Consider the following 19,905-nt stretch of genomic DNA (forward strand, 5'->3'; position numbering starts at 1 on the left):
AAAAAAAAAAAAAAAAAAATCTAAAAAAAAAAAAAAAAGAAGAATCTTCTCTCATTGGATGCTCTGCCTTCTGGCCCCACTGGGCTATGGTCTCATATTCGCAGCTCTCACAGTTAGCGAGAATACTCTCAGGATTCTTGGGAGAGCCCTTTCCCCAGGGTAGAAGATGAACACAGTTCAGCCAAGTTCTTAGCCCCTTTAGGGAGCTAGGGACTGCCTTTCTCTCACTGTCCAATAATACATGCCTGGTTTCCGTCAGATCTCAGCCGAGTGGCCTTTACCCTCCATATTTCTATAAACATGCTATTCAGGATTAACTTTGGTATTCTTGAAGAAGACTCAGGCTTTTTTAAGTCTCCTCTTAATTGGCTGCCACCAGAATCAACCTTAATAATCCTTTTATAATAATGCCTTTTTCTCACATGCATCTCAAACCTGGTCCAGCTTCTTCTACCCACTACCCAATTCCAAAGCCACTGTCACATTTTTAGGTGTTTGTTATGACAACATCCCCTTCCATGTGTCTGTTGGTCATCTGGATGTCTTCTTTGCAGAAATGTCTGTTCATGTGCTCTGCCCATTTCTTGATTGGATTATTTGTTCTTTGGGTGTTGAGTTTGCTAAGTTCTTTATAGATTCTGGATACTAGTCCTTTATCTGATATGTCGTTTGCAAATATCTTCTCCCATTCTGTCAGTTGTCTTTTGATTTTGTTAACTGTTTCCTTTGCTGTGCAAAAGCTTTTGATCTTGATGAAATCCCAATAGTTCATTTTTGCCCTTGCTTCCCTTGCCTTTGGCGTTGTTCCTAGGAAGATGTTGCTGCGGCAGAGGTCGAAGAGGTTGCTGCCTGTGTTCTCCTCAAGGATTTTGATGGAATCCTTTCGCACATTGAGGTCCTTCATCCATTTTGAGTCTATTTTTGTGTGTGGTGTAGGGAAATGGTCCAATTTCATTTTTCTGCATGTAGCTGTCCAATTTTCCCAGCACCATTTATTGAAGAGGCTGTCTTTTTTCCATTGGACATTCTTTCCTGCTTTGTTGAAGATTAGTTGACCATAGAGTTGAGGGTCTATTTCTGGGCTTTCTATTCTGTTCCATTGATCTATGTGTCTGTTTTTGTGCCAGTACCATGCTGTCTTGATGATGACAGCTTTGTAATAGAGCTTGAAGTCCGGAATTGTGATGCCACCAACTTTGGCTTTCTTTTTCAATATCCCTTTGGCTATTCGAGGTCTCTTCTTTCCTTTTCTTCTCTTCTTTTCTTTTTTTAATGTGGGTTTGTAGTTTTTTTCTTTAATTCTTAAAAAAGATTTTGTTTATTATTTGTCAGAGAGAAAGAGACCACAAGCTGGCAGAGTGGCAGGTAGAAGGAGGAGCAGGCTCCCCGCTGAGCAGGAACCCTAATGCAGGGCTCCATCCCAGGACTCTGGGATCATGATCTGAGTTGAAGGCAGAGGCTTAACTGACTCAGCCCCCCAGGCGTCCCCACAGACGGCCATTTTTCACTGTGTCTTCACTGGCAGAGGGAGTAAGGGACTCCCTGGGGCCTCGTTATAACGGCACTAATCCCATTCATGAGGGCTTCACCCTGCTGACTTAATTGCCTCCTAAAGGCCCTCCCTTCAAATACCTCGCAACTGGGGATTAGTTATCAAGGTACGAATTTTGAGGGAGCACTCAGTTTCTGGGACCATGTAAGATATATTGCAGTTCTAGGGATTAGGACATGGACATATCATTTCCAGGGCCCCTATTCAGCCCACAACAACTGCTTTTACACACTTCTTTAAAATATAGTACTAGAAATCAGGAATTGTTTGGTGTGAGATGTCCATTTCCTATTCCTTATAAATATGTGCTGACTTACATTACTTTTTTAATTTGCCCATTATAAAAACATCTTTAGTTAGTTTGACCTTTATTATCAATTAGCATTCTCAGAGTCCTTTTAACTACAGCAGTAGTTCACATCTAAAAATAGGTTTCGTGTTACTGACATTTTGTGGGCTATGCACTATTGATATGTCTCTTGTCTAGTTGTCAAAGTAAATCAGTCTATAGGATTTAAAACATGGTCCATCAGGAAGAATAAAATAACCTCTCAGGATTAGATTCCAATTTTAATTCAATTACCTGTTGGAAAAGAGAAGATTTGGTTCAGTTTAATTCCTGTTAAAAAATTTGGTGGGTTGTCATCTAAACTGGAACATTGTATATTAATTTGACATGACTTTATCCTTTTGTATAAGAAAAAGGAAACAAAAAGCATAAAGACTAGTTCATTATTCTTCAAGGAACATAGTAATTCCTTTAGGCGAACACCCAGCCACTTTATAGGTAGGATGTGAAGAACAAGTCATGCTTTATCTCTAGGCTACCTAGATTAATTTACAACGAAGTCAATAGTCTCCTAACATTCATTGATTTAATTTGGGACTTAGTTTGCTGAGTGCACTATTTTTGGACTATATTTTGAAATATAAACTTCTGGATAGTTTTGACTATTGATAAGGGTTCATAAAATTGATTCATCCTGATTTAGATTTGGGTAGTTGAAGAAATAATTATTCACAAAGTCTATAAAGGAAATCTGATATTCTGTACAACTAAATGAGAAAAGACCTTAAATATAGCACTAGAGTCTAACCATTGATCATCACTAATAGTTTTATTATTTCTTTCTGCTACATCTTCCTCTCCTTAGTTTAATCAACCCATATTGATTTCTAGAAGACAAGGCAAGGTTTGGGGCTTTACCACATCCCACCATGTAAGTTTTTCTTAAAAACACTTGAAATAGACAAATGTTTTCAGAAGTCATTAAGTCACCCTTTTGTCAATGACAGTGATATATTGTAGTCCATATACTCAAAAAAATTATAGACAGCGTAGATGTAAATAAGCTGAAATAATTATGAATTTATAAAGACTTTGAGGGATAGTTGAGGTTCAGAATTTCAGACGACGAATATTTGAATTACAGTGGACAAGTATGTGAAATTGGGAAATTCACCATTGGAAATAAAACTGGAGTATATTTGTAAGCAGAAAGAGCAGCCTCTAAGGTGCTGGGTTAAAGTGGAGTCAGTAACAATGGGCCTAACAAAAATACTGTCACAGTACCAATTTAATCACTTACTGGACATTACACTTTGGAAAAATCACTTTGCACCTCTGATTCTTTATGCCCTCTTCTCTAAATATGATTAAAAACATCACTTCATCTTCATTCATGGGATTATTATAATTAATTGAATCTTTGGAAAAACAGTTAAGCATTGTTTTTATGTGTGTGTGCATCCTGTTATAAGTAAAAGTTACCATGAAACAAGTTGCATATATGCAAACTGTCAAGAAACCAAATTAGCTGAGAGCATAGTCCAGCTTCTAGCTGTAGTAATTAACACAGCTTTTGTAGGGGCCAATAAACTTTATGCCTCCTTGGTCTTTAGGAAGCAATCTCCAAAATAGTTGCTTTCCCAAATTAAAGGAGAACTTTCCCATATTCTTAAGGACTATTGATCTTCTACTGTTTTTTCAGTAGGACACAAAATTCCAAAACACAGCTTTTCATTTTTAAAACTGAAGACCAATATATGGGCCATATGAGTATATTTGCATAAACATGTATTAAAATACGATAGCTTAATAGATGTAGAGAAAGGGATGTAAAATAGATTAACTACCATGCAGGAAGTTATAACTTCTAGGATTTGGGGCCATTTTTTGGAAAAAAGCCATGGATATGGGTTGGTCTTTCTGTAAGTAAATAGTCAGGTTAAAGCACTATGAAAGGTTTGTAGAAATGTTGGAGGGCATTTAGAATGTGGACTTGTCAGGATCTCTTATCATGGCCTCTATGCTGACCTCTATAAAGCATGATGATAATTAAGTATAGACTGGAAGGTCAGAGCCCAATTTTCAGAAATGCCTCAGGCTTTCCTCTGAGGCTTTGCCCTGAACTCAGGGCAGCTCTCCCTGCCAGCGGAAACTGACAGGAAATTTATTTCCTCAAAACATAAAAAGGTTTTCTGCATTTGGATGAGCTGGTTATAAGTAGTAGGATCGGGCTGCCATCCCTGAATTACCTGGCTTAAGAAGGCTACCAGGGCTCCTGGTAAGACCACAACAGATGTTTCTCCTCACCGCTATAACCCCAGACCTAGGAGACCCATTTAGCATAAACTCTTTAATTTGAGCATTAGTTAAAATTTTAATTTCAGGAATGCCTGTGGTGGCTCAGTTGGTTAAGTGTATGAATATTGGTTTCAGCTGAGGTCATGGCCGCAGGGTCCTGGGATGGAAACTTGGGTGGGGGGTCCACACTCAGCAGGGAGTCTGCTTGAGATCCTTTCTCCCTGGGCCCCTCTCCCCACTCATGTTTCTCTCTTTCTCTTTCTCTCTTTCTAAAATAAATAAATCTTTTAAAAAACCTTTAATTTCAGTCTTACCCATTTCTCAGATTTTATTCATGACTTTATAATTCCCTATCATTCTAGTCCCGACTCTCAGTTTCTCACTGACTTGGCAAATAGATCACAGCCTCTCCTCATCCTTTCGTTTGAATCTCAGTTAGCCTAGTGACTGCATTGCTTTTTTCAACACTTTAGGATACATGGCCCTACATGCAAAGCAGGGAACTGGTTATTTAGTTCAGAGTTGACTTTTTTCCAGCTTTAATCTGGGCAAAGGAATGTCCACCCTAAACAAACACTAAGTACTAGCTTCTATGTATTCAGCACAAGATTTAAGTTGAAATGAATGTATTTGATATATCTGGGAATTTGAATATATCTATCACCCAGATCTGATTAGGAAGTTTTAATTCTAAATCAGAAGATCCCTAAAATGCTTTTAGTCCTTTTCATAACCAGTCTGTCTCATTGTGAGACATATTATTGACAATATTTCTTTTAAAATTATTATTAAGTTAGCCACCATACAGTATATCACTAATTTTTGATGTATGTTCAGTGATTCATTATTTTCATGTAACACCCAGTTCTCATTACCAACCATGCCCTCCTTAATACCCATCACCTGGCTACCCCGCTCCCCCAACACCGCCCCCAAACCCTTAGTTTGTTTGATAATAGTTCTAATAATTCTCTTTTGAACTTTCTGTTTCCATTGTCAATGGATAGTTTCTTTAACTGAATTGTAAATTATTTAAATGAGTGTAGGAAATTATTTGAGGGACAGCTAATGAATGCCAATAAATAAATAAATTTCCTTCTCATAATAATAGATGTGCAATCTAATGTTATTTACTTTTTTTTTTAAAGATTTTATTTATTTATTTGACAGACAGATATCACAAGCAGGCAGAGAGGCAGACAGAGAGAGAGGAGGAAGAAGGTTCCCTTTTGAGCAGAGAGCCCGATGTGGGGCTTGATCCCAGGACCCTGGGATCGCAACCTGAGCCGAAGGCAGGGGCTTTAACCTACTGAGCCACCCAGGCCCCCTGTTATTTACTTTTTAAAAACTTATTTCTTCATTTTGTGCGTACAGTTCTTTTCTCATGCATATATTTGATCATTTTGATCATACATTACAGTTCTGTCAGTGGATTGACAAAGAAATTTTGCTAATTATTAAAACATGGTCACAATATCCTGGGCTAAATTAAAGCTAGTGGCTCTAATGGGGCTTATGGAACTCAATTATACATGTAACCTTTGTTTTTTTTGTTTTTTCCTTTAGATAATCCAGAGTCTGCTCTACCTCTCTCCCTTTGCATTGCCTTCACATATCACTTCAAGGAACAGTGACTGGACTTAAAATTCCACAGATAATCCAAAAATATCTGTTCAAGTTGGCATCTATCAACAGGTAAAATTACACTTTTAATTCCTGCTTTTCTTGATTATTTCCACAAATAAAAAGAAAGAGACACCACAGGTATTAGTTGTGGAAAATATTACAGAGTAGTGCACAGGAGAATAACATCACACCAGTGAATGTGTATGAATTGGATCTTGACTACTGATCAAACCAAGAGTTGTTTAATAATGAACAGGTGGTAATCTTGGAAGTGAAATTTTTTAAGGGTTAATTGGTTAGACTCCACTCTATAATTATTTTAGCTAGGAGATCATAAGATATCAATTTATATGGAAAAAACTAAATAGCTAGGAGATAGGGAAGTGAAAAGGCATGAATAATGACTCTCAACCTGGACTATGCAGTTATACTTAAGGTCAATATGCTGGAAACAGATGCAAAATACCACATATAGAAATAAACTGGTGAAAAAACCATATAAAAAAAGAGGAGGATTAAGGCGAAAAAAAAAAAAGCTCAATCACATAATATTTTTTAAGACCCTCCGGTTTTGAACTATGAACACAGATGCCTGTCCACACAATAGAAATCCCAACATCAACCTATCTCATTAGTAAATTTCAGTGTTCATATTCATAACAAGATTTGAATATTAGTACCTTTCAATCTTCATATTGATATGATATTTAAATAATGTATTTAAGATTATTTAGAAAAATTTTGGTTGAAGTGACTGAGAAGCAAATCATCCAGTTGTATTTCTAAGTGTTTACAATAGCAGATGTGATAAAAGCTATGGTAGTTTAAAGTCATGAATTGATAATGAAAGAGATGTTCTTTTATGGAAACAGGAAAATTGCAGAGAACTTCTCTACTTATTTTAAATTTCATTTTTATCATTTTTCCCCTATGAATTTCTGAAAGCCAAGTCCTTAATTATGGACTGTTGTCCTATAACTATGGACAAATTAGAAAAGTTTAATGTAGAGAATATTTTCATTCAAAATCTAAAAAGTGCATATAGAAGGTCACTGAAAATATCCTTGATATAATCTGACAGTAAACAAAAATTAAACCTGTCTCTGTTTTCATAGATATATGTTTAGTTTTTTGGTGTGTTTTCTGAAAACATGTGGCAAAATTAGATTTTATTAACTTACTTCCAGCATTATTTTACCAATAGAAAAAAAAATTTTTTTCAGTTGAAACATATTCACAAGTAAAATGAGAGTAGTAGGAAGAAGATACTGAAAAATGCTGGCAGTTACAGCTAAAAGCTAAGCAAACAGCATTACTGCACAAAGAAACATTGATGTTAGGGAACCAAGATGTTTTTAATTTAATTTCAGTTGTGTGAAGCTATATGTGATCCTTGCTTCCTCAGGAGAATGCATGCTCTTATGCCATAAAGCTAGCAGTTGTGTTCTTAGGTATATTCAAAGAGGAAGTCCTTTCTTTTAACAAATGATGACACACCATCTATGTGTTTGGAAGACTCTTATTGCTATGAAAAATGCATAAAATACATCATTCATTAAATAATAAGTAGCACCATTTTGAAAAGTGCAGTAAAATTAATTCATTAAAACCATAAAACTTCTAGTGCTATGGGTCTAGAAAATAGGTCCATGCTGAACTACTTTTAAGTATTCTCAATTATTAAAAGTAGAAAAATTATAAATTATTTCTAATAATCTAATATTTCTAATAACTAAAAAATCTACTATTTAGTTATTTAAAATCTATAAGATTCAATACGTGGTCCTTTTTAACCTTTGTAAAGAAAATCTTAAATATTTTGGATTAAGAAAGTATTCTGTTTTTAAGTGATGACAGCTCCATTTTTATTATGCTTAGAATTTGGATAGAGATAGCTTTTATTTTTGGGTTGGTACTTCAGTACAGATCTGAATTATTTAAGTAATTTTTGAGTAGTTTTTATTTCCATAAACAAATTAAATGCTATCAGTTTTTAGCCTATAACAAAATTACATACCTCATTCCATTTTTTGGTTAATTTTCTGAGTATAAGAGTTAAAAAATATTCATGAGAAATTATATACTTATAACTGTAAAATATTTTGGTGACTATCAAGAGTAATATCTGAAAATGGAAATAAGGTTTAAACTGTTATTTCATCTTTTTTAAATAGGTGACTTGAATCTCGAATAGAGGAGCAGAAATGCCACCACCAGTCGGTCCCCCCCTATACCCACCTCCTGATGGAGGCTGGGGCTGGGTAGTGGTTGGAGCATCTTTTATCTCCATTGGATTTTCATATGCATTCCCCAAAGCTGTCACAGTGTTCTTCAAAGAAATTCAGCAAATATTCAACACTACTTACAGTGAAATAGCCTGGATATCATCCATTATGCTGGCTGTTATGTACGCAGGAGGTAAGGTTTCTGGGAATAAATGGAATTTCAGATTCAGAAAACAATGCTTCAGTGCCACAGTGCTTTACATGTAATGTCTTGGTATATTATAGCCCTGTTTTTGTGTTGTAGTCATTTAAAACCAACCAAAAGTATAATCCCAAATGAATTTTTAATAATTTTATTGATTCTGCATTTTGACTTATTCATTTCATTCTTTAATGTTACTAGAGTATTTATTAAAGAATGAGGATTTATTTGAACAAAGTAATGTTTACTAAATTATGGAATTTCCGAAGGAGGCACCTTTCTATTTAAGAATGGAATAGTCTATATGTTTCCTCCCATTGTTACCATTGGTAGAAATGCTTTTTTCCTAATGAGAAAGAAATTCCATTTGCTGACGATCTATAAGCCTGCAGCTGCAGAAATGGAGTGTTATCATGTACATTCTGGTTCTATTCCAGTTTGTGTGATCAAAATAATTCCTTATTTCTGTAGTACTCTTTAAATATGACATTTTTAAAAAAGATTTACCTACTTTAGGAGAAAGGGAGAGAGAGAATGGAGTGAGAGGTTGAGGGGGATGGAAAAGGCAAATCTCTAACCAACCCCCGACTGATTGCAGACCTAATGTGGGGCTTGATCCCACAACCCTGAGATCTTAACCTGAACTGAAGTCAGGAGTTGGATACTTAACTGCCTCTGCCATCCAGGCAGCTCTAAATATGACATTTTTTTTTAAATTTTTTGTAAACATATATTTTTATCCCCAGGGGTACAGGTCTGTGAATCACCAGGTTTACACACTTCACAGCACTCGCCAAAGCACATACCCTCCCCAATGTCCATAATTCCACCCCCTTCTCCCAAACCCCCTCCCCCCAGCTACCCTCAGTTTGTTTTGTGAGATTAAGAGTCTCCCTCCCAATCCCATCTTGTTTCATTGATTCTTCTCCTACCCACTTAAGCCCCCATGTTGCATCACCACTTCCTCATATCAGGGAGATCATATGATAGTTGTCTTTCTCCGCTTGACTTATTTCGCTAAGCATGTCCATCAACAGATAAATATGACATTTTTAAATGTAAATGGTTGCCTGACAATTATCTTGTTATTTTTCATGTTTAGATGAGGGTAAGATTCATGAGGGAGAACAAATCAAAGAACCTTATCATTTTTGAATTTTTAAAAAATTGGAGTTATTAGTGCATTATTATATCCTTTATTTTCTTGAAATCAACCTAAACAGCAGACCAGATGGTCTCTGCATTTTTTAAAGTCATTATGTAAAATATTTAGGTTTTAGAGTTTTCATTTTTCGAATGGATATTTGACTTTAAGAGACAGGTATAGACTCAGAATATAAGCATTGGAAGAAATTATACAAATCATCTAGCACAATTTCTTACCTTACAGTTGGGGATAATACGGCTCATAATGATAGGGATATACCAAGAGCAACAATATCCAATATTTATTAGTATTTACTTTCAGCTAAGTCCTCTCTAAATACTTGCTGTGTGTCCGACAATTTAATCCTCTTAACACCATGTATGTATTATTTTCTCTCCATTCTGTAATTGAAGAAATAGAGACATAAAATAGTTTCCCAAGACAAACAGCTCATTAGAGGCAGATAGAAATCAAGACTCAAAATATTGAGTCATGTGCTCTTCTCCCTTTCTCATATCTTCCTCTTTACCTCTAGAAAGTGATAGAGCCAGGCTTCTAGAGACCAAATTCAGGTGCAATCCCCCCCAAGGTCATTTATCAGTGACATAATAATCTACAGTATACTCTCTCTCTCTATGGTGAAAATGTGGTCCTCCAATGATTCTGTGTGTGTGTGTACGTGCATGCATGTTGGGATGTGTTTTTCTACTTTCTGTATGTTGGCAATGTTACATTAATCTAGTATGTCTCCTTTACCCTTTTTAGTTAGGTTAAATGGATGCATTGTTGTTCCACTACTAAAAGGTGTCTTTAAAATGTTGTTTGAGTGTATCAATGAAAAATTCTGCTTCTAAAACACATTCTGAGTATCTCCTTTGGACATTGCTTTAAGGATTCTGTGTTATTTCTGATGATATAGAAACAATAGATACTGTGTAACAGGTTTTGTTCCATTATGGAAAGGGTTAGGTGTTTATTTAATAATGTTTTACTAGAACAACATACAAGTCACCCTGTCCTGAGCTCCAAAATGTGCTAATGTTAAGTTATGTAGTTACCCGCCTTTTAAATACAACTGAAACAGATTCCGCTAGTGAATTCATAGAAGTCTCCTGAATTTGACCTATGCAGTCATAATTTTATGTTGAATAAGTAGTTGACTAACTCATAAGCAAGAGAAAAATTTGTATAACTTTTTCATTAAGTCAAGTCTTAATTGACCTTATTAATTTAAAGCAAATAACCTCCTCTGGCTAGCCAGAAAATGAACACAAATAACATGGAAGATCATGTGGGATATTTTGGGGGCCAGGCCTGGAAAGGGTAAACAACATTTCTGCACATATTTTGCTGGTCAGAATTCTTGTGCTGCTCTACATGAAGATGGGAGCCAGGGTTGCTGGAAAACACAGGATTCCTAGAGGAAGAAATAGAGTAGGATTGCATCCTGTAAGTCTCAGACAGAGCCTGATACCCCAGCTATCAGTCTTCATCCAATGAAAGTAGGATGTATTTATAGACTTGTTAATGTCATATGATAGCATCCACTCCCTGGCTGGATCTATGGAAAGGTTTAGAATGAAGAATGATATAATTTCTTTTCTCAAACCATTAAATCTCAGTATCAAATTATAATGTGTAAATGCCTATAATATGTATTTATTATTAAATCATTTTTCAATTTATTCATGTCCTTATTTCCTATTTTAATATGTATACATGTACATATTATACATCTATGTATAATAATAATATATGTGTATATATTATACATGTATGTATATATATATATTATACATATTTTAAAAAACCCCAAAGAAGGGTGCCTGGGTAGCTCAGTTGGTTCAGTGTCTGACTCTTGATTTCAGCTCAGGTACAGTGTCAGGGTCATACGAAGGAGCCTTGCGTTGGGCTCTATGCTTAGCTCAGAGTCTGCTTGTCTCTCTCCCTCTGCTCATTCCCTCTGTTCTCACTCTCTCTCTCTCTTTTCTTGCAAATAAATAAAAAGCACAAAACAGAACTCTTTTGAAGCTCATCAAAAAAATGGTAGTTTGGGGGTGCCTGCATGACTCAGTTTATTAGGCTTGTCTCTGATCTCGGCTCACGGTCGTGAGTTCAAGCTCTGTGTTGGGCTTCATGCTGGGCATGGAACCTACTTAAAAAAAATGTAGTTTGGTTAAATAAGTAGTTATCAATTCAGGAAAGAAATACCTTAAGATGTTTAGGGTAATAGATGAAAAAATCTTTCCAAAGATCAGTAGGAATTTTCTACTTGCTTCAAGAAAACAAATGCTGGACACATGAAGATACTTACATAGTAATTGATGATGGTGATATCTAGGTGAGATCCACTAAGTCGCTGGAATATTGCTTAGCATCGTTAGTTGTCAGAACTGAGACATTTTCTTTGTTGTCTCTGGCCATGGAGAAGACAGTATTTGCAGAAGATTGCTACACTGTGGTCTTTCCCTAGAAAGTGGAAAAGCAATCCCAGGCCTGAGGCCTGCAGGATAGAAATTTTATTACCTGCCATATCCACTGGTTAATGGAGAACTCATCATACTTTACATGGTTTGTTGCAAATAACATTGGTGTCTTCTCTTGATAATTGGTTTTAATCTTTTAATAAGAAATAGTTGAGCGGCATCTGGGTGGCTCAGTGGGTTAAGCCTCTACCTTCAGCTCAGGTCATGATCTCAGGGTCCTGGGATTGAGCCCCACATCAGGCTCTCTGCTCAGTGAGGAGCTTGCTTCCCCCTCTCTCTCTCTGCCTGCTGCTCTGCCTACTTGTGATCTCTCTCTGTCAAATAAATAAATAAACATCTTAAAAAAAAAAGAAATAGTTGGTACATTGAAAATTGTAATCTCAATATGAAAATAGTCCCCCTTATGTGGATGTCTATAATTTTTTTCAGAAACAATAACTATTTAGAACAAGGGACACCTTGTTCTAAGGGTGGCTCAGTTGGTTAAGTGGCTTTTTTTGGCTCAGGTCATGATCCCAGTGTCCTGGGATCGAGTCCCACATCAGGCTCCTAGCTTGGCAGGAAGCCTGCTTCTCCCTCTGCCTTTGCCTGCCACTCTGCCTGTGCTCGCTTTCTCTCTCTCCTCTCTCTGACGAATACATAAATAAAATCTTTAAAAAATTATTAAAAAAAAACTATTTAGAACAAAAAAATCTGATAGTTTCAATTAATCTGAGACACAGATAGTGGTCCTATGACCAAAGTGGTAGTGTTTTTTCAGATATGGTCCCCAGACTTCCTGTTTCTGAATCACGTGTCTCTTGTTAAAAATGCATAGTTGTGGATTTCCTCCCAAACCCCTTTTTAGCAGAATTTCTCTTGGTGGAGTCCTGAAACTTGCATTTCATCAAGCATCCCTGAAAAACACTTCATGTACAACATAAGGATTTGCTGTTGTAGAAGAAGATCAATAATTGATTTAAAAATATTTAAATTACCCTTTAATATTTGAAAGATCTCTATTTATAGACGCCTTTTAGGTTGATGATTATAAAATAAATTCAAAGACCATAAGGTGAAAAGGCATAGAATTTAGTATCAAGTTTAATGAGGCTGTCTACCAAGTAACTGAAATATTCTGTTCAACATAATGCTAATTACGTTAGCCTAGAGAACATCTACGATCTGACACACTCATTAGGGCTTAGCACTCAACCTATTAATCACCATGGTGGGGTCACTGGGTAAGATGAAGTGTGTTCTGAGGCCTGGCCTGTGATGTCAGGACTGGAGTTTCTTGTAGTAATTAGTTGGCATCTGAGCCTTGGTAGCAAGATATTACTTTCCCTTCTGATGTCTGAATTAAAAATGAAGCTAATAAAAGGTATGCAGGAAGGATGGAAAAGAATGCAAATTATGTTTATCCCTTACTTCATCCTTAGAATAATGACATTAGATTACAATAACCCATCTGGTCATCCATATGGTCTCCTGGAGTTCTAGCGAATTTCAGCAAACAGGTCAAACACAGTGGTCACTCCATTAATAAAGCACTAAGTAGAGGTAAAAAACACATTACAAATTAAACTTTACACATTGTTTAGATGGATGTAGATGGATGTAGGGATTTATTTTATAAACAATGATTATATAGAATTATCTTTTAGTACAGTGTTTATCTTTGTTACTCTATCAAAAGATAATGTGAACCTGCTTAGCTACACAATTATTGAATACAGATTTGGGGCTGCCAATCTCTGTGGGTATCTCATGTTATTTTTCTGGTAATATCTGTTATGACTTGGAAGACTCAGCCATTCTGGAGGGGGAGTTGGCTTTGTCTCTATGGTAACACACTCTTCTGTCTTATGTGAGTAGTGACTGCCAATTGTACTGAGGTAAGGGTGATGGTTTTATAATGGAATACTTCACCTAGGGGGCCAAGCATCAGACCACTCAGTCTTTTTCTACTGGAGGCCAAGAAGCAAAAGATTCTGGGCATGGGAGGTCGGTGGTCATAATATACAATGCGTGTTTTTCTATTCTTCTTAAAATCTAAGCTAACTGCATTATTTTGCTTTGTGTTCTAAATATTTTGCATAATGAAGGGACCTACTAAAAAATAATTCATTTAGTACTTTCTCTTAGCAGCACTCACAAAAAAAAAAAAAAAAAAAAAAAAAAAAAGATCTACCCTAGCTAGATATGTGACTGAGATCTAGCTAGGGTTTTCACCTTAGTTTTATAAAGTCTCAAAGTTCACTTGGATCATTCCATGCAAGCAAGTAGTCTGTGCATCTTTTGTAACTACACTGTGATTTTTTTTTTAAATCCATGAACATAGATATTGCTAGTGTTTTCCTAGAAAATATGGTATGGGTGGCAGAAATCATTTTGCTTACTGTATATTCATGTGCTCCTATGTATTTTCCAACTTCCCTACACTCACATGGAGACCAAGTGATTAGTTCTGACCAATGAAATGAGAGTAGAAAGATATATGTCATCCCTGGTCACCTGGTTAGAACAGTTCCAGTTGGGGTGCCTCTTCCTTTTTCCTCTTCTCCTGGCAACAGCCTTGTTTCACATGACTTGGTTGCAAGGGGACGATCCTTAACCCACTGTATAGGTTGAATAATTTAAGGAGGAAATTTTTATTAAGCTTCTATAGTTTGTTGTACAGAAAAAACCTATATTATACTGATCAATACAAACATGAAGTCTTAGAATATAAATTATGTCAACTGTAAGCATGGACTAGAACAGACTATGGGATGTCTTCATTTAACTCATGTCATGAGAACATGAGGAGGTTCGTATGTGGTTCAGAGCTCTGGTAGAGAAGAGGAAGACTTCAGTGTCTCAAATGAAAAAAGAGCCGAATGTGGAAATCAGCACTGCCAGTTTTCATGGGAGTAATAGTGAGAGGCAGGCATTTGCACTTCAAGGCACAGAAGTAGAGATCAGATCATGTCTGTGGAACTTTCTATGATTAAATGTCTCTGTGTCCCTTCCAAGACAGGAATGGAAGGAGGCCTGGATGAAGGGCAGATCTTGAGTATGTTTAGTCCTAACTATTCAGGAGATATTGTTCCTATAGAGAGCTGATAATTCATATAATATTGGATTATTGCTAAATTTTATTTTCAGCAGGAAAAAAAAATAAGAAACTTTATTTAAGTCCTTTTTTTGATATGTGTTCTTTAGACAGTGAACGTTTCACTTACCAATGTATAAAAAGAACCTACTTACTAATTGATGGCCTAGTAAGAATATCTTTCCTGATTTTGGACTTAAATTCCTCTAAAATACGTTGTTGCATTATTATACAATTCATGCAAATGTGTTTTGGTTACAAATGACAGAAACCGGAGTCTAAAGAGAAGAGTTCCTGAGTACAAATCAGAAGCGACACAGAGGTCCCAGAGCCTTCCAGGTCAACAAGTTCCCCTGGCTTCTGTCTGTCACGTCTCTCTGTCTCCTCTCTCCTCTGCTTCTAACAGTGAGGTAGCTTTGTTTATTTATTTTGGTATACTTCCCCTGACAGAGGGAAGGTGATTACCAGCATTTCAGTCTCAAATTTGACATGAGACTGCCCCTCTTCCCTAAATTATAATCTGACAAATGCTAGGGAAGATGGCTAGGATCTGGCCCAATTTGCATCAGCCCCTGCAGGCGATGGATGAATGAGGGGCTAAGATTGGCAGCCTGAGTGGAACTATATACTTGGGACAGGAGAAACACAGTTCCCAATTAGAAAGATGACATTCTTCCCAGAAGAGGGAAGGTTTGTGAAGAGACGAAACAATCAGTGCTTGCTACTTTATTATTTTTTAAAGTAGACTGATGTATGATTTCCCCAAAATAAAGCCATGTATTGCTTTTTTACTAATCCCTCATGGATAACTTTACACTTAGATAGTTTCTTTATAACTAAGTAGCTATTTATATATATGTCAAAATTGATATTCCGTATTTAGAAACTCATTTGCCTAATGAAATGTAATTCTCAGTAGTTATCTAGAGGACTCAGTTGCATTTACTAGAGAGTTGGCCCCTTGAGTGGCGCTTAGATTTGGAAAATCCTAGGATCTCGGGATTTATTAATAGTTTAATTGTCCAGTGAGAGGCAGAAGAGCATTGTCATTAAAATAATGAGCTCCAAAATAACAGATATAAAATGTAGACTTTGCAACTTTGTGGCTTGGGCCCCCCATTGGACATTGGATCTTCAGTTTCCCCATCTGTAAAGTCATAGAAAACAAAAAATGGTATCTACTGCTCAGCGTGATTGTTACAAACAATGATTGCAATCTATATTAAGTCCTGAGTTTCATGCCTACGGATTTTTTGTGTTTGATTCATGGGAGTTCTGCCTATTGTTGTTGAACATTATAACCATTATAGAATGAAACCACAGCTTAGGTACAAGGAAGATAGTCTGATTAGAATAACCTGTGCCAGTAAAATTTTTAAACAGAGGGTAATGTAAGAAATAAATAGGTCAATAATCAGTTCTAAAAGAAATTCCATGGCATTTACTCATATTTGCTGTGGCATTTCCCTATGCCTTCTGCTATTCAGGTAGTGGAGTGGACATTTATTGTTCATTTTGGGGTATCATATACCTTTGAAATACTTTCTATGTTAGGAGATTCTGAACTTCATGATTTCCCCCCTTCCCAGGTAAAAAAACAGAAATTCACTTTCTCAGAATTCCTTGCACCTAGGCCACCCAAGCCCCATAAATCTAGTGTAGTAAGGCCAGGTTTGATTCAGAAGCTACTGACGTGAAGGAACAGATGCCTCAAGGAGTACATTTGGCAAGGTGATTACAGATAATCCATGATCCAGAAGCAGCATAAAAATGGTGTCTCTGTTGGAAGTCAGTGGGACTTGTAGTATAGGCTGTAGAGTATGTGGCTGTGGGTGGCAACAGTGATGTGCCTACTAGAACAATCAGTTTCACAGTATGATTTGGGCAGTGCTGTGGACTGAATAGTGTCTCCCCTCGAAATCTCAAATTCATATGCTGTATTTGGATATAGGGCTTTTAGGAAGAATTAAGGTTAAATGAGGTCATGGGGTAAGGTCCTATACGAGTAGGATTGATGACTTTATTAGAAGGGGAAGGGAGATATGTCTCTCTGCATTTTCATACAGCTGAAGCAAAGGCAGTAGTAATACACAGCAAGAAGGAGGCTGAACTCACCAGGAAACAGTTGGCTGGCACCATGGCCTTGGACTTCCAGCCTCCAGAACTGTGAGAAATAAATTTTTGTTGATTAAGATGCCTAGTCTATTATATTTTGTTGTAGTAGTACAAGCTGATTAAAATATAGGTAGTTTCTGGGGCGCCTGGGTGGCTCAGTGGGTTAAGCCTCTGCCTTTGGCTCAGGTCATGATCTCAGGGTCCAAGGATCAAGCTTTGTATTGGGAATCTCTGCTCAGCAGGGAGCCTGCTTCCTCCTCTCTCTCTGCCTGCCTCTTTGCCTGCTCGTGATCTCTCTGTCAAATAAATAAATAAATAAATCTTTAAAAAAATAAAATAAAATATAGGTAGTTTCAAACTTGGTTTTTTTTTTTTTTTTTAAATCTTCCTTAATATTCTGTTAGTTAGTCCTCACTGGATATGTTCTTCTTTTAGTAGTGTACATATATGATAGATATATGTGAGATGAAGTTCCTAAAAGGTACTAGTGAGGTCTAGCATGAAATACTTTCCTGAACTATACTGATTAATTTGAATACTATTTCTGTGAATATTTATTTCAAAACAAGGAACCATTCTATGCCCTCTCAAGCAGCATTTATATTAGGATTGAGAATATGCAACATTTTTTGCAATTAACTATTTAAAAAGGACCTTATTAAGATAGTAATTAAATTTCATTTTTTCATATGCTGTAAGTGACTTAAGTCTGATGGATTATGGCAGAGAGTTTGAAATACTCTTTGGTTATACTCTGATTACTTCCTTTTCTTTTATTTTTCCTTTTTTTTCTTCTTCCTTTCTTTTCTCTTTCTTTCTTTCTATCTTTCTTACTTTCTTCTTTTCTTTCTGTGACAGTAATGACTCTGGCAGAATAATTGCTCTATTTCAGAGAGGTTTTAAAATAATTAATCTAGATGGCTGTTCTTGTGTAAGTATTTGCTCAGCTGGTTAGGAGTAGCTATGCACATATGGGGCTCATAGATCTGATCTTAAAATATGGTCCCTGGCTGTGGCAGAAACTTTGGTTCAGCCCATTTAGTACACGTTTTTTGTGATCATCAGAGGTGGGGATTTGTGAGTAATCCAGTATCATAACTAGGGAGAAAACCCTATATAACTTCATTCATTCATTTGTTTATTCTTCAGATACACACTGGGCATGAACAATGTGCAAAGTACTGGCTTGGCTCAGAAAAGTCACATGGAGTCATCAGACATAGGCTTGGCTTACAGGATAATAAATTTTATTTATTTAATTGCAGTTTTCAAATATATGAATAAGGAAGTACAGTAGTTGCCATGAAACAATATAGAAAAGAAACAGATCTCATAAGTGCATGATGAGGAACTGTTTCTTTCTGAAACTGAAGGATGAGGATGCAGCATTAATGAAAGAAAGGAAAGTATTTGAAGCCCAGCAAATCATGTAAGTAAAAGCCCTAAAGAGGGAGAGGTCATAGAGAGCTCTAGTAGCCCAAAGGAAATGAAGGTGATTGACATACGATGAAAAGATGGAGAGAAGGGTAATCGATGGCCTAAAATCCACTGAAATCATCCTGGGTAACATATTTTGTGTCCATGCAGACACAAAAGAAGAGAATCAGAATATGGCCATCTAGGATACCAATATCACAACTCTCGGCACTCTGCCTGTTTTTGTTCTATTTTAGGATCATAATTCTTTTTTTAAAAAAGATATTTATTTATTTGACAGAAAGAGATCACAAGTAGGCAGAGAGGCAGGCAGAGAGAAAGGGGGAAGCAGGCTCCCTGCTGAGCAGAGAACCCGATGTGGGGATTGATCCCAGGACCCTGAGATCATAACCTGAGCCGAAGGCAGACTTAACCCACTGAGCCACCCAGGTGCCCCAGGACCATAATTCTTCATGTGTTAAAATGCAGTTGATTCTCATTATTCACATTAGTTATGTTTTATGAAATTACAGCAGACACTGAATCAGTGAATATTGAATTCTTGCTCCTAGGGAAAATCCAAGATTAGGTTCCTCTGAGCCCCTGGTTATATTTTCATCAACTGATCAATATATAACCTTGTTTTATGTGTGTTTCTGCTCAAAAACATCTTATTTTATAGTTGATTCATTAACACTGAACTTCCAGTAATAGGACAGTATTGCATGCCTGAATGAAGCTTATATAACATATATGTTTTCTCCATAGGGCACAATGCAGCCTTCTTGTGCTTAGGAACACTAATCCGTACTTAATACATTAGGCTATAAGACCATTTTTAAACAGCAAAATCATCAAGAAAAAGTACAAAAAATGTGGAGAATTTTTTCTCCACATGTAGAGAAAAGGACACTTGCAGTATGAGAACTGAAAAAAGTCAGTGTCCTCTTGCTTGATTGACCATGGGAACTTGCAAGTCAGGAGGTTCCAGTTTTTCCCCACTCTGCACATCTCTATGAATAAATGTGAAAGCACTGCAAATATTGATTTGGGAGTTAGTGAGTAGGCAAGTTCACCTATGTATAGAATCTGAAGATAAGGAGGATCCACCCTGTCTGTAGACTTTTCTCAGATAGAATTGTGGTTTCCCATGCTGTATATAATGATTTGGAGTTACCCAGTGTTTTGGAGGGCCAAAGGGAGGGGACCCTTCTCCCCCCTCCACCTCCCCAGCCCTCCGCCCCAGGTATGTACAATAATAAGATTAAAAATAATTAACAAGATGCGATTTCCCCCTCCCACCCAATGCCGAATGCCCTGGGGAGGGAATGGCCTTTAGCAAAGATCTTGGCCTATGAGGGGAGGATTGGGGGGGAGGGGGGTCCCCCAGCTCTCTGAAGCCACCCCACCCCCCTCAACCATACATAGACTTTTCCTATACATTATGTACAAGGTGGAGGGGGCAGGGCTGTG

The 19,905-nt window shown here is 36.7% G+C and overlaps 1 protein-coding gene across 4 annotated transcripts in view; it reads left to right on the forward strand.

The window, feature by feature from the left end:
- The window catches only part of SLC16A7 (solute carrier family 16 member 7), a 173,381-nt gene that overhangs the window by 87,821 nt on the left and 65,655 nt on the right, over positions 1-19,905 (forward strand). For all 4 annotated transcript variants that reach the window (XM_059403589.1, XM_059403591.1, XM_059403590.1 and 1 more), the window contains 2 exons: positions 5,706-5,834; positions 7,940-8,183. In XM_059403589.1, the coding sequence (XP_059259572.1) occupies positions 7,970-8,183 (214 nt within the window). In that variant the 5' untranslated portion in view covers positions 5,706-5,834; positions 7,940-7,969. The remainder of the gene's footprint in view (positions 1-5,705; positions 5,835-7,939; positions 8,184-19,905) is intronic.

This window comes from Mustela nigripes, chromosome 6 (genome assembly GCF_022355385.1).
Source record: "Mustela nigripes isolate SB6536 chromosome 6, MUSNIG.SB6536, whole genome shotgun sequence".
Classification (NCBI taxonomy): domain Eukaryota; kingdom Metazoa; phylum Chordata; class Mammalia; order Carnivora; family Mustelidae; genus Mustela; species Mustela nigripes.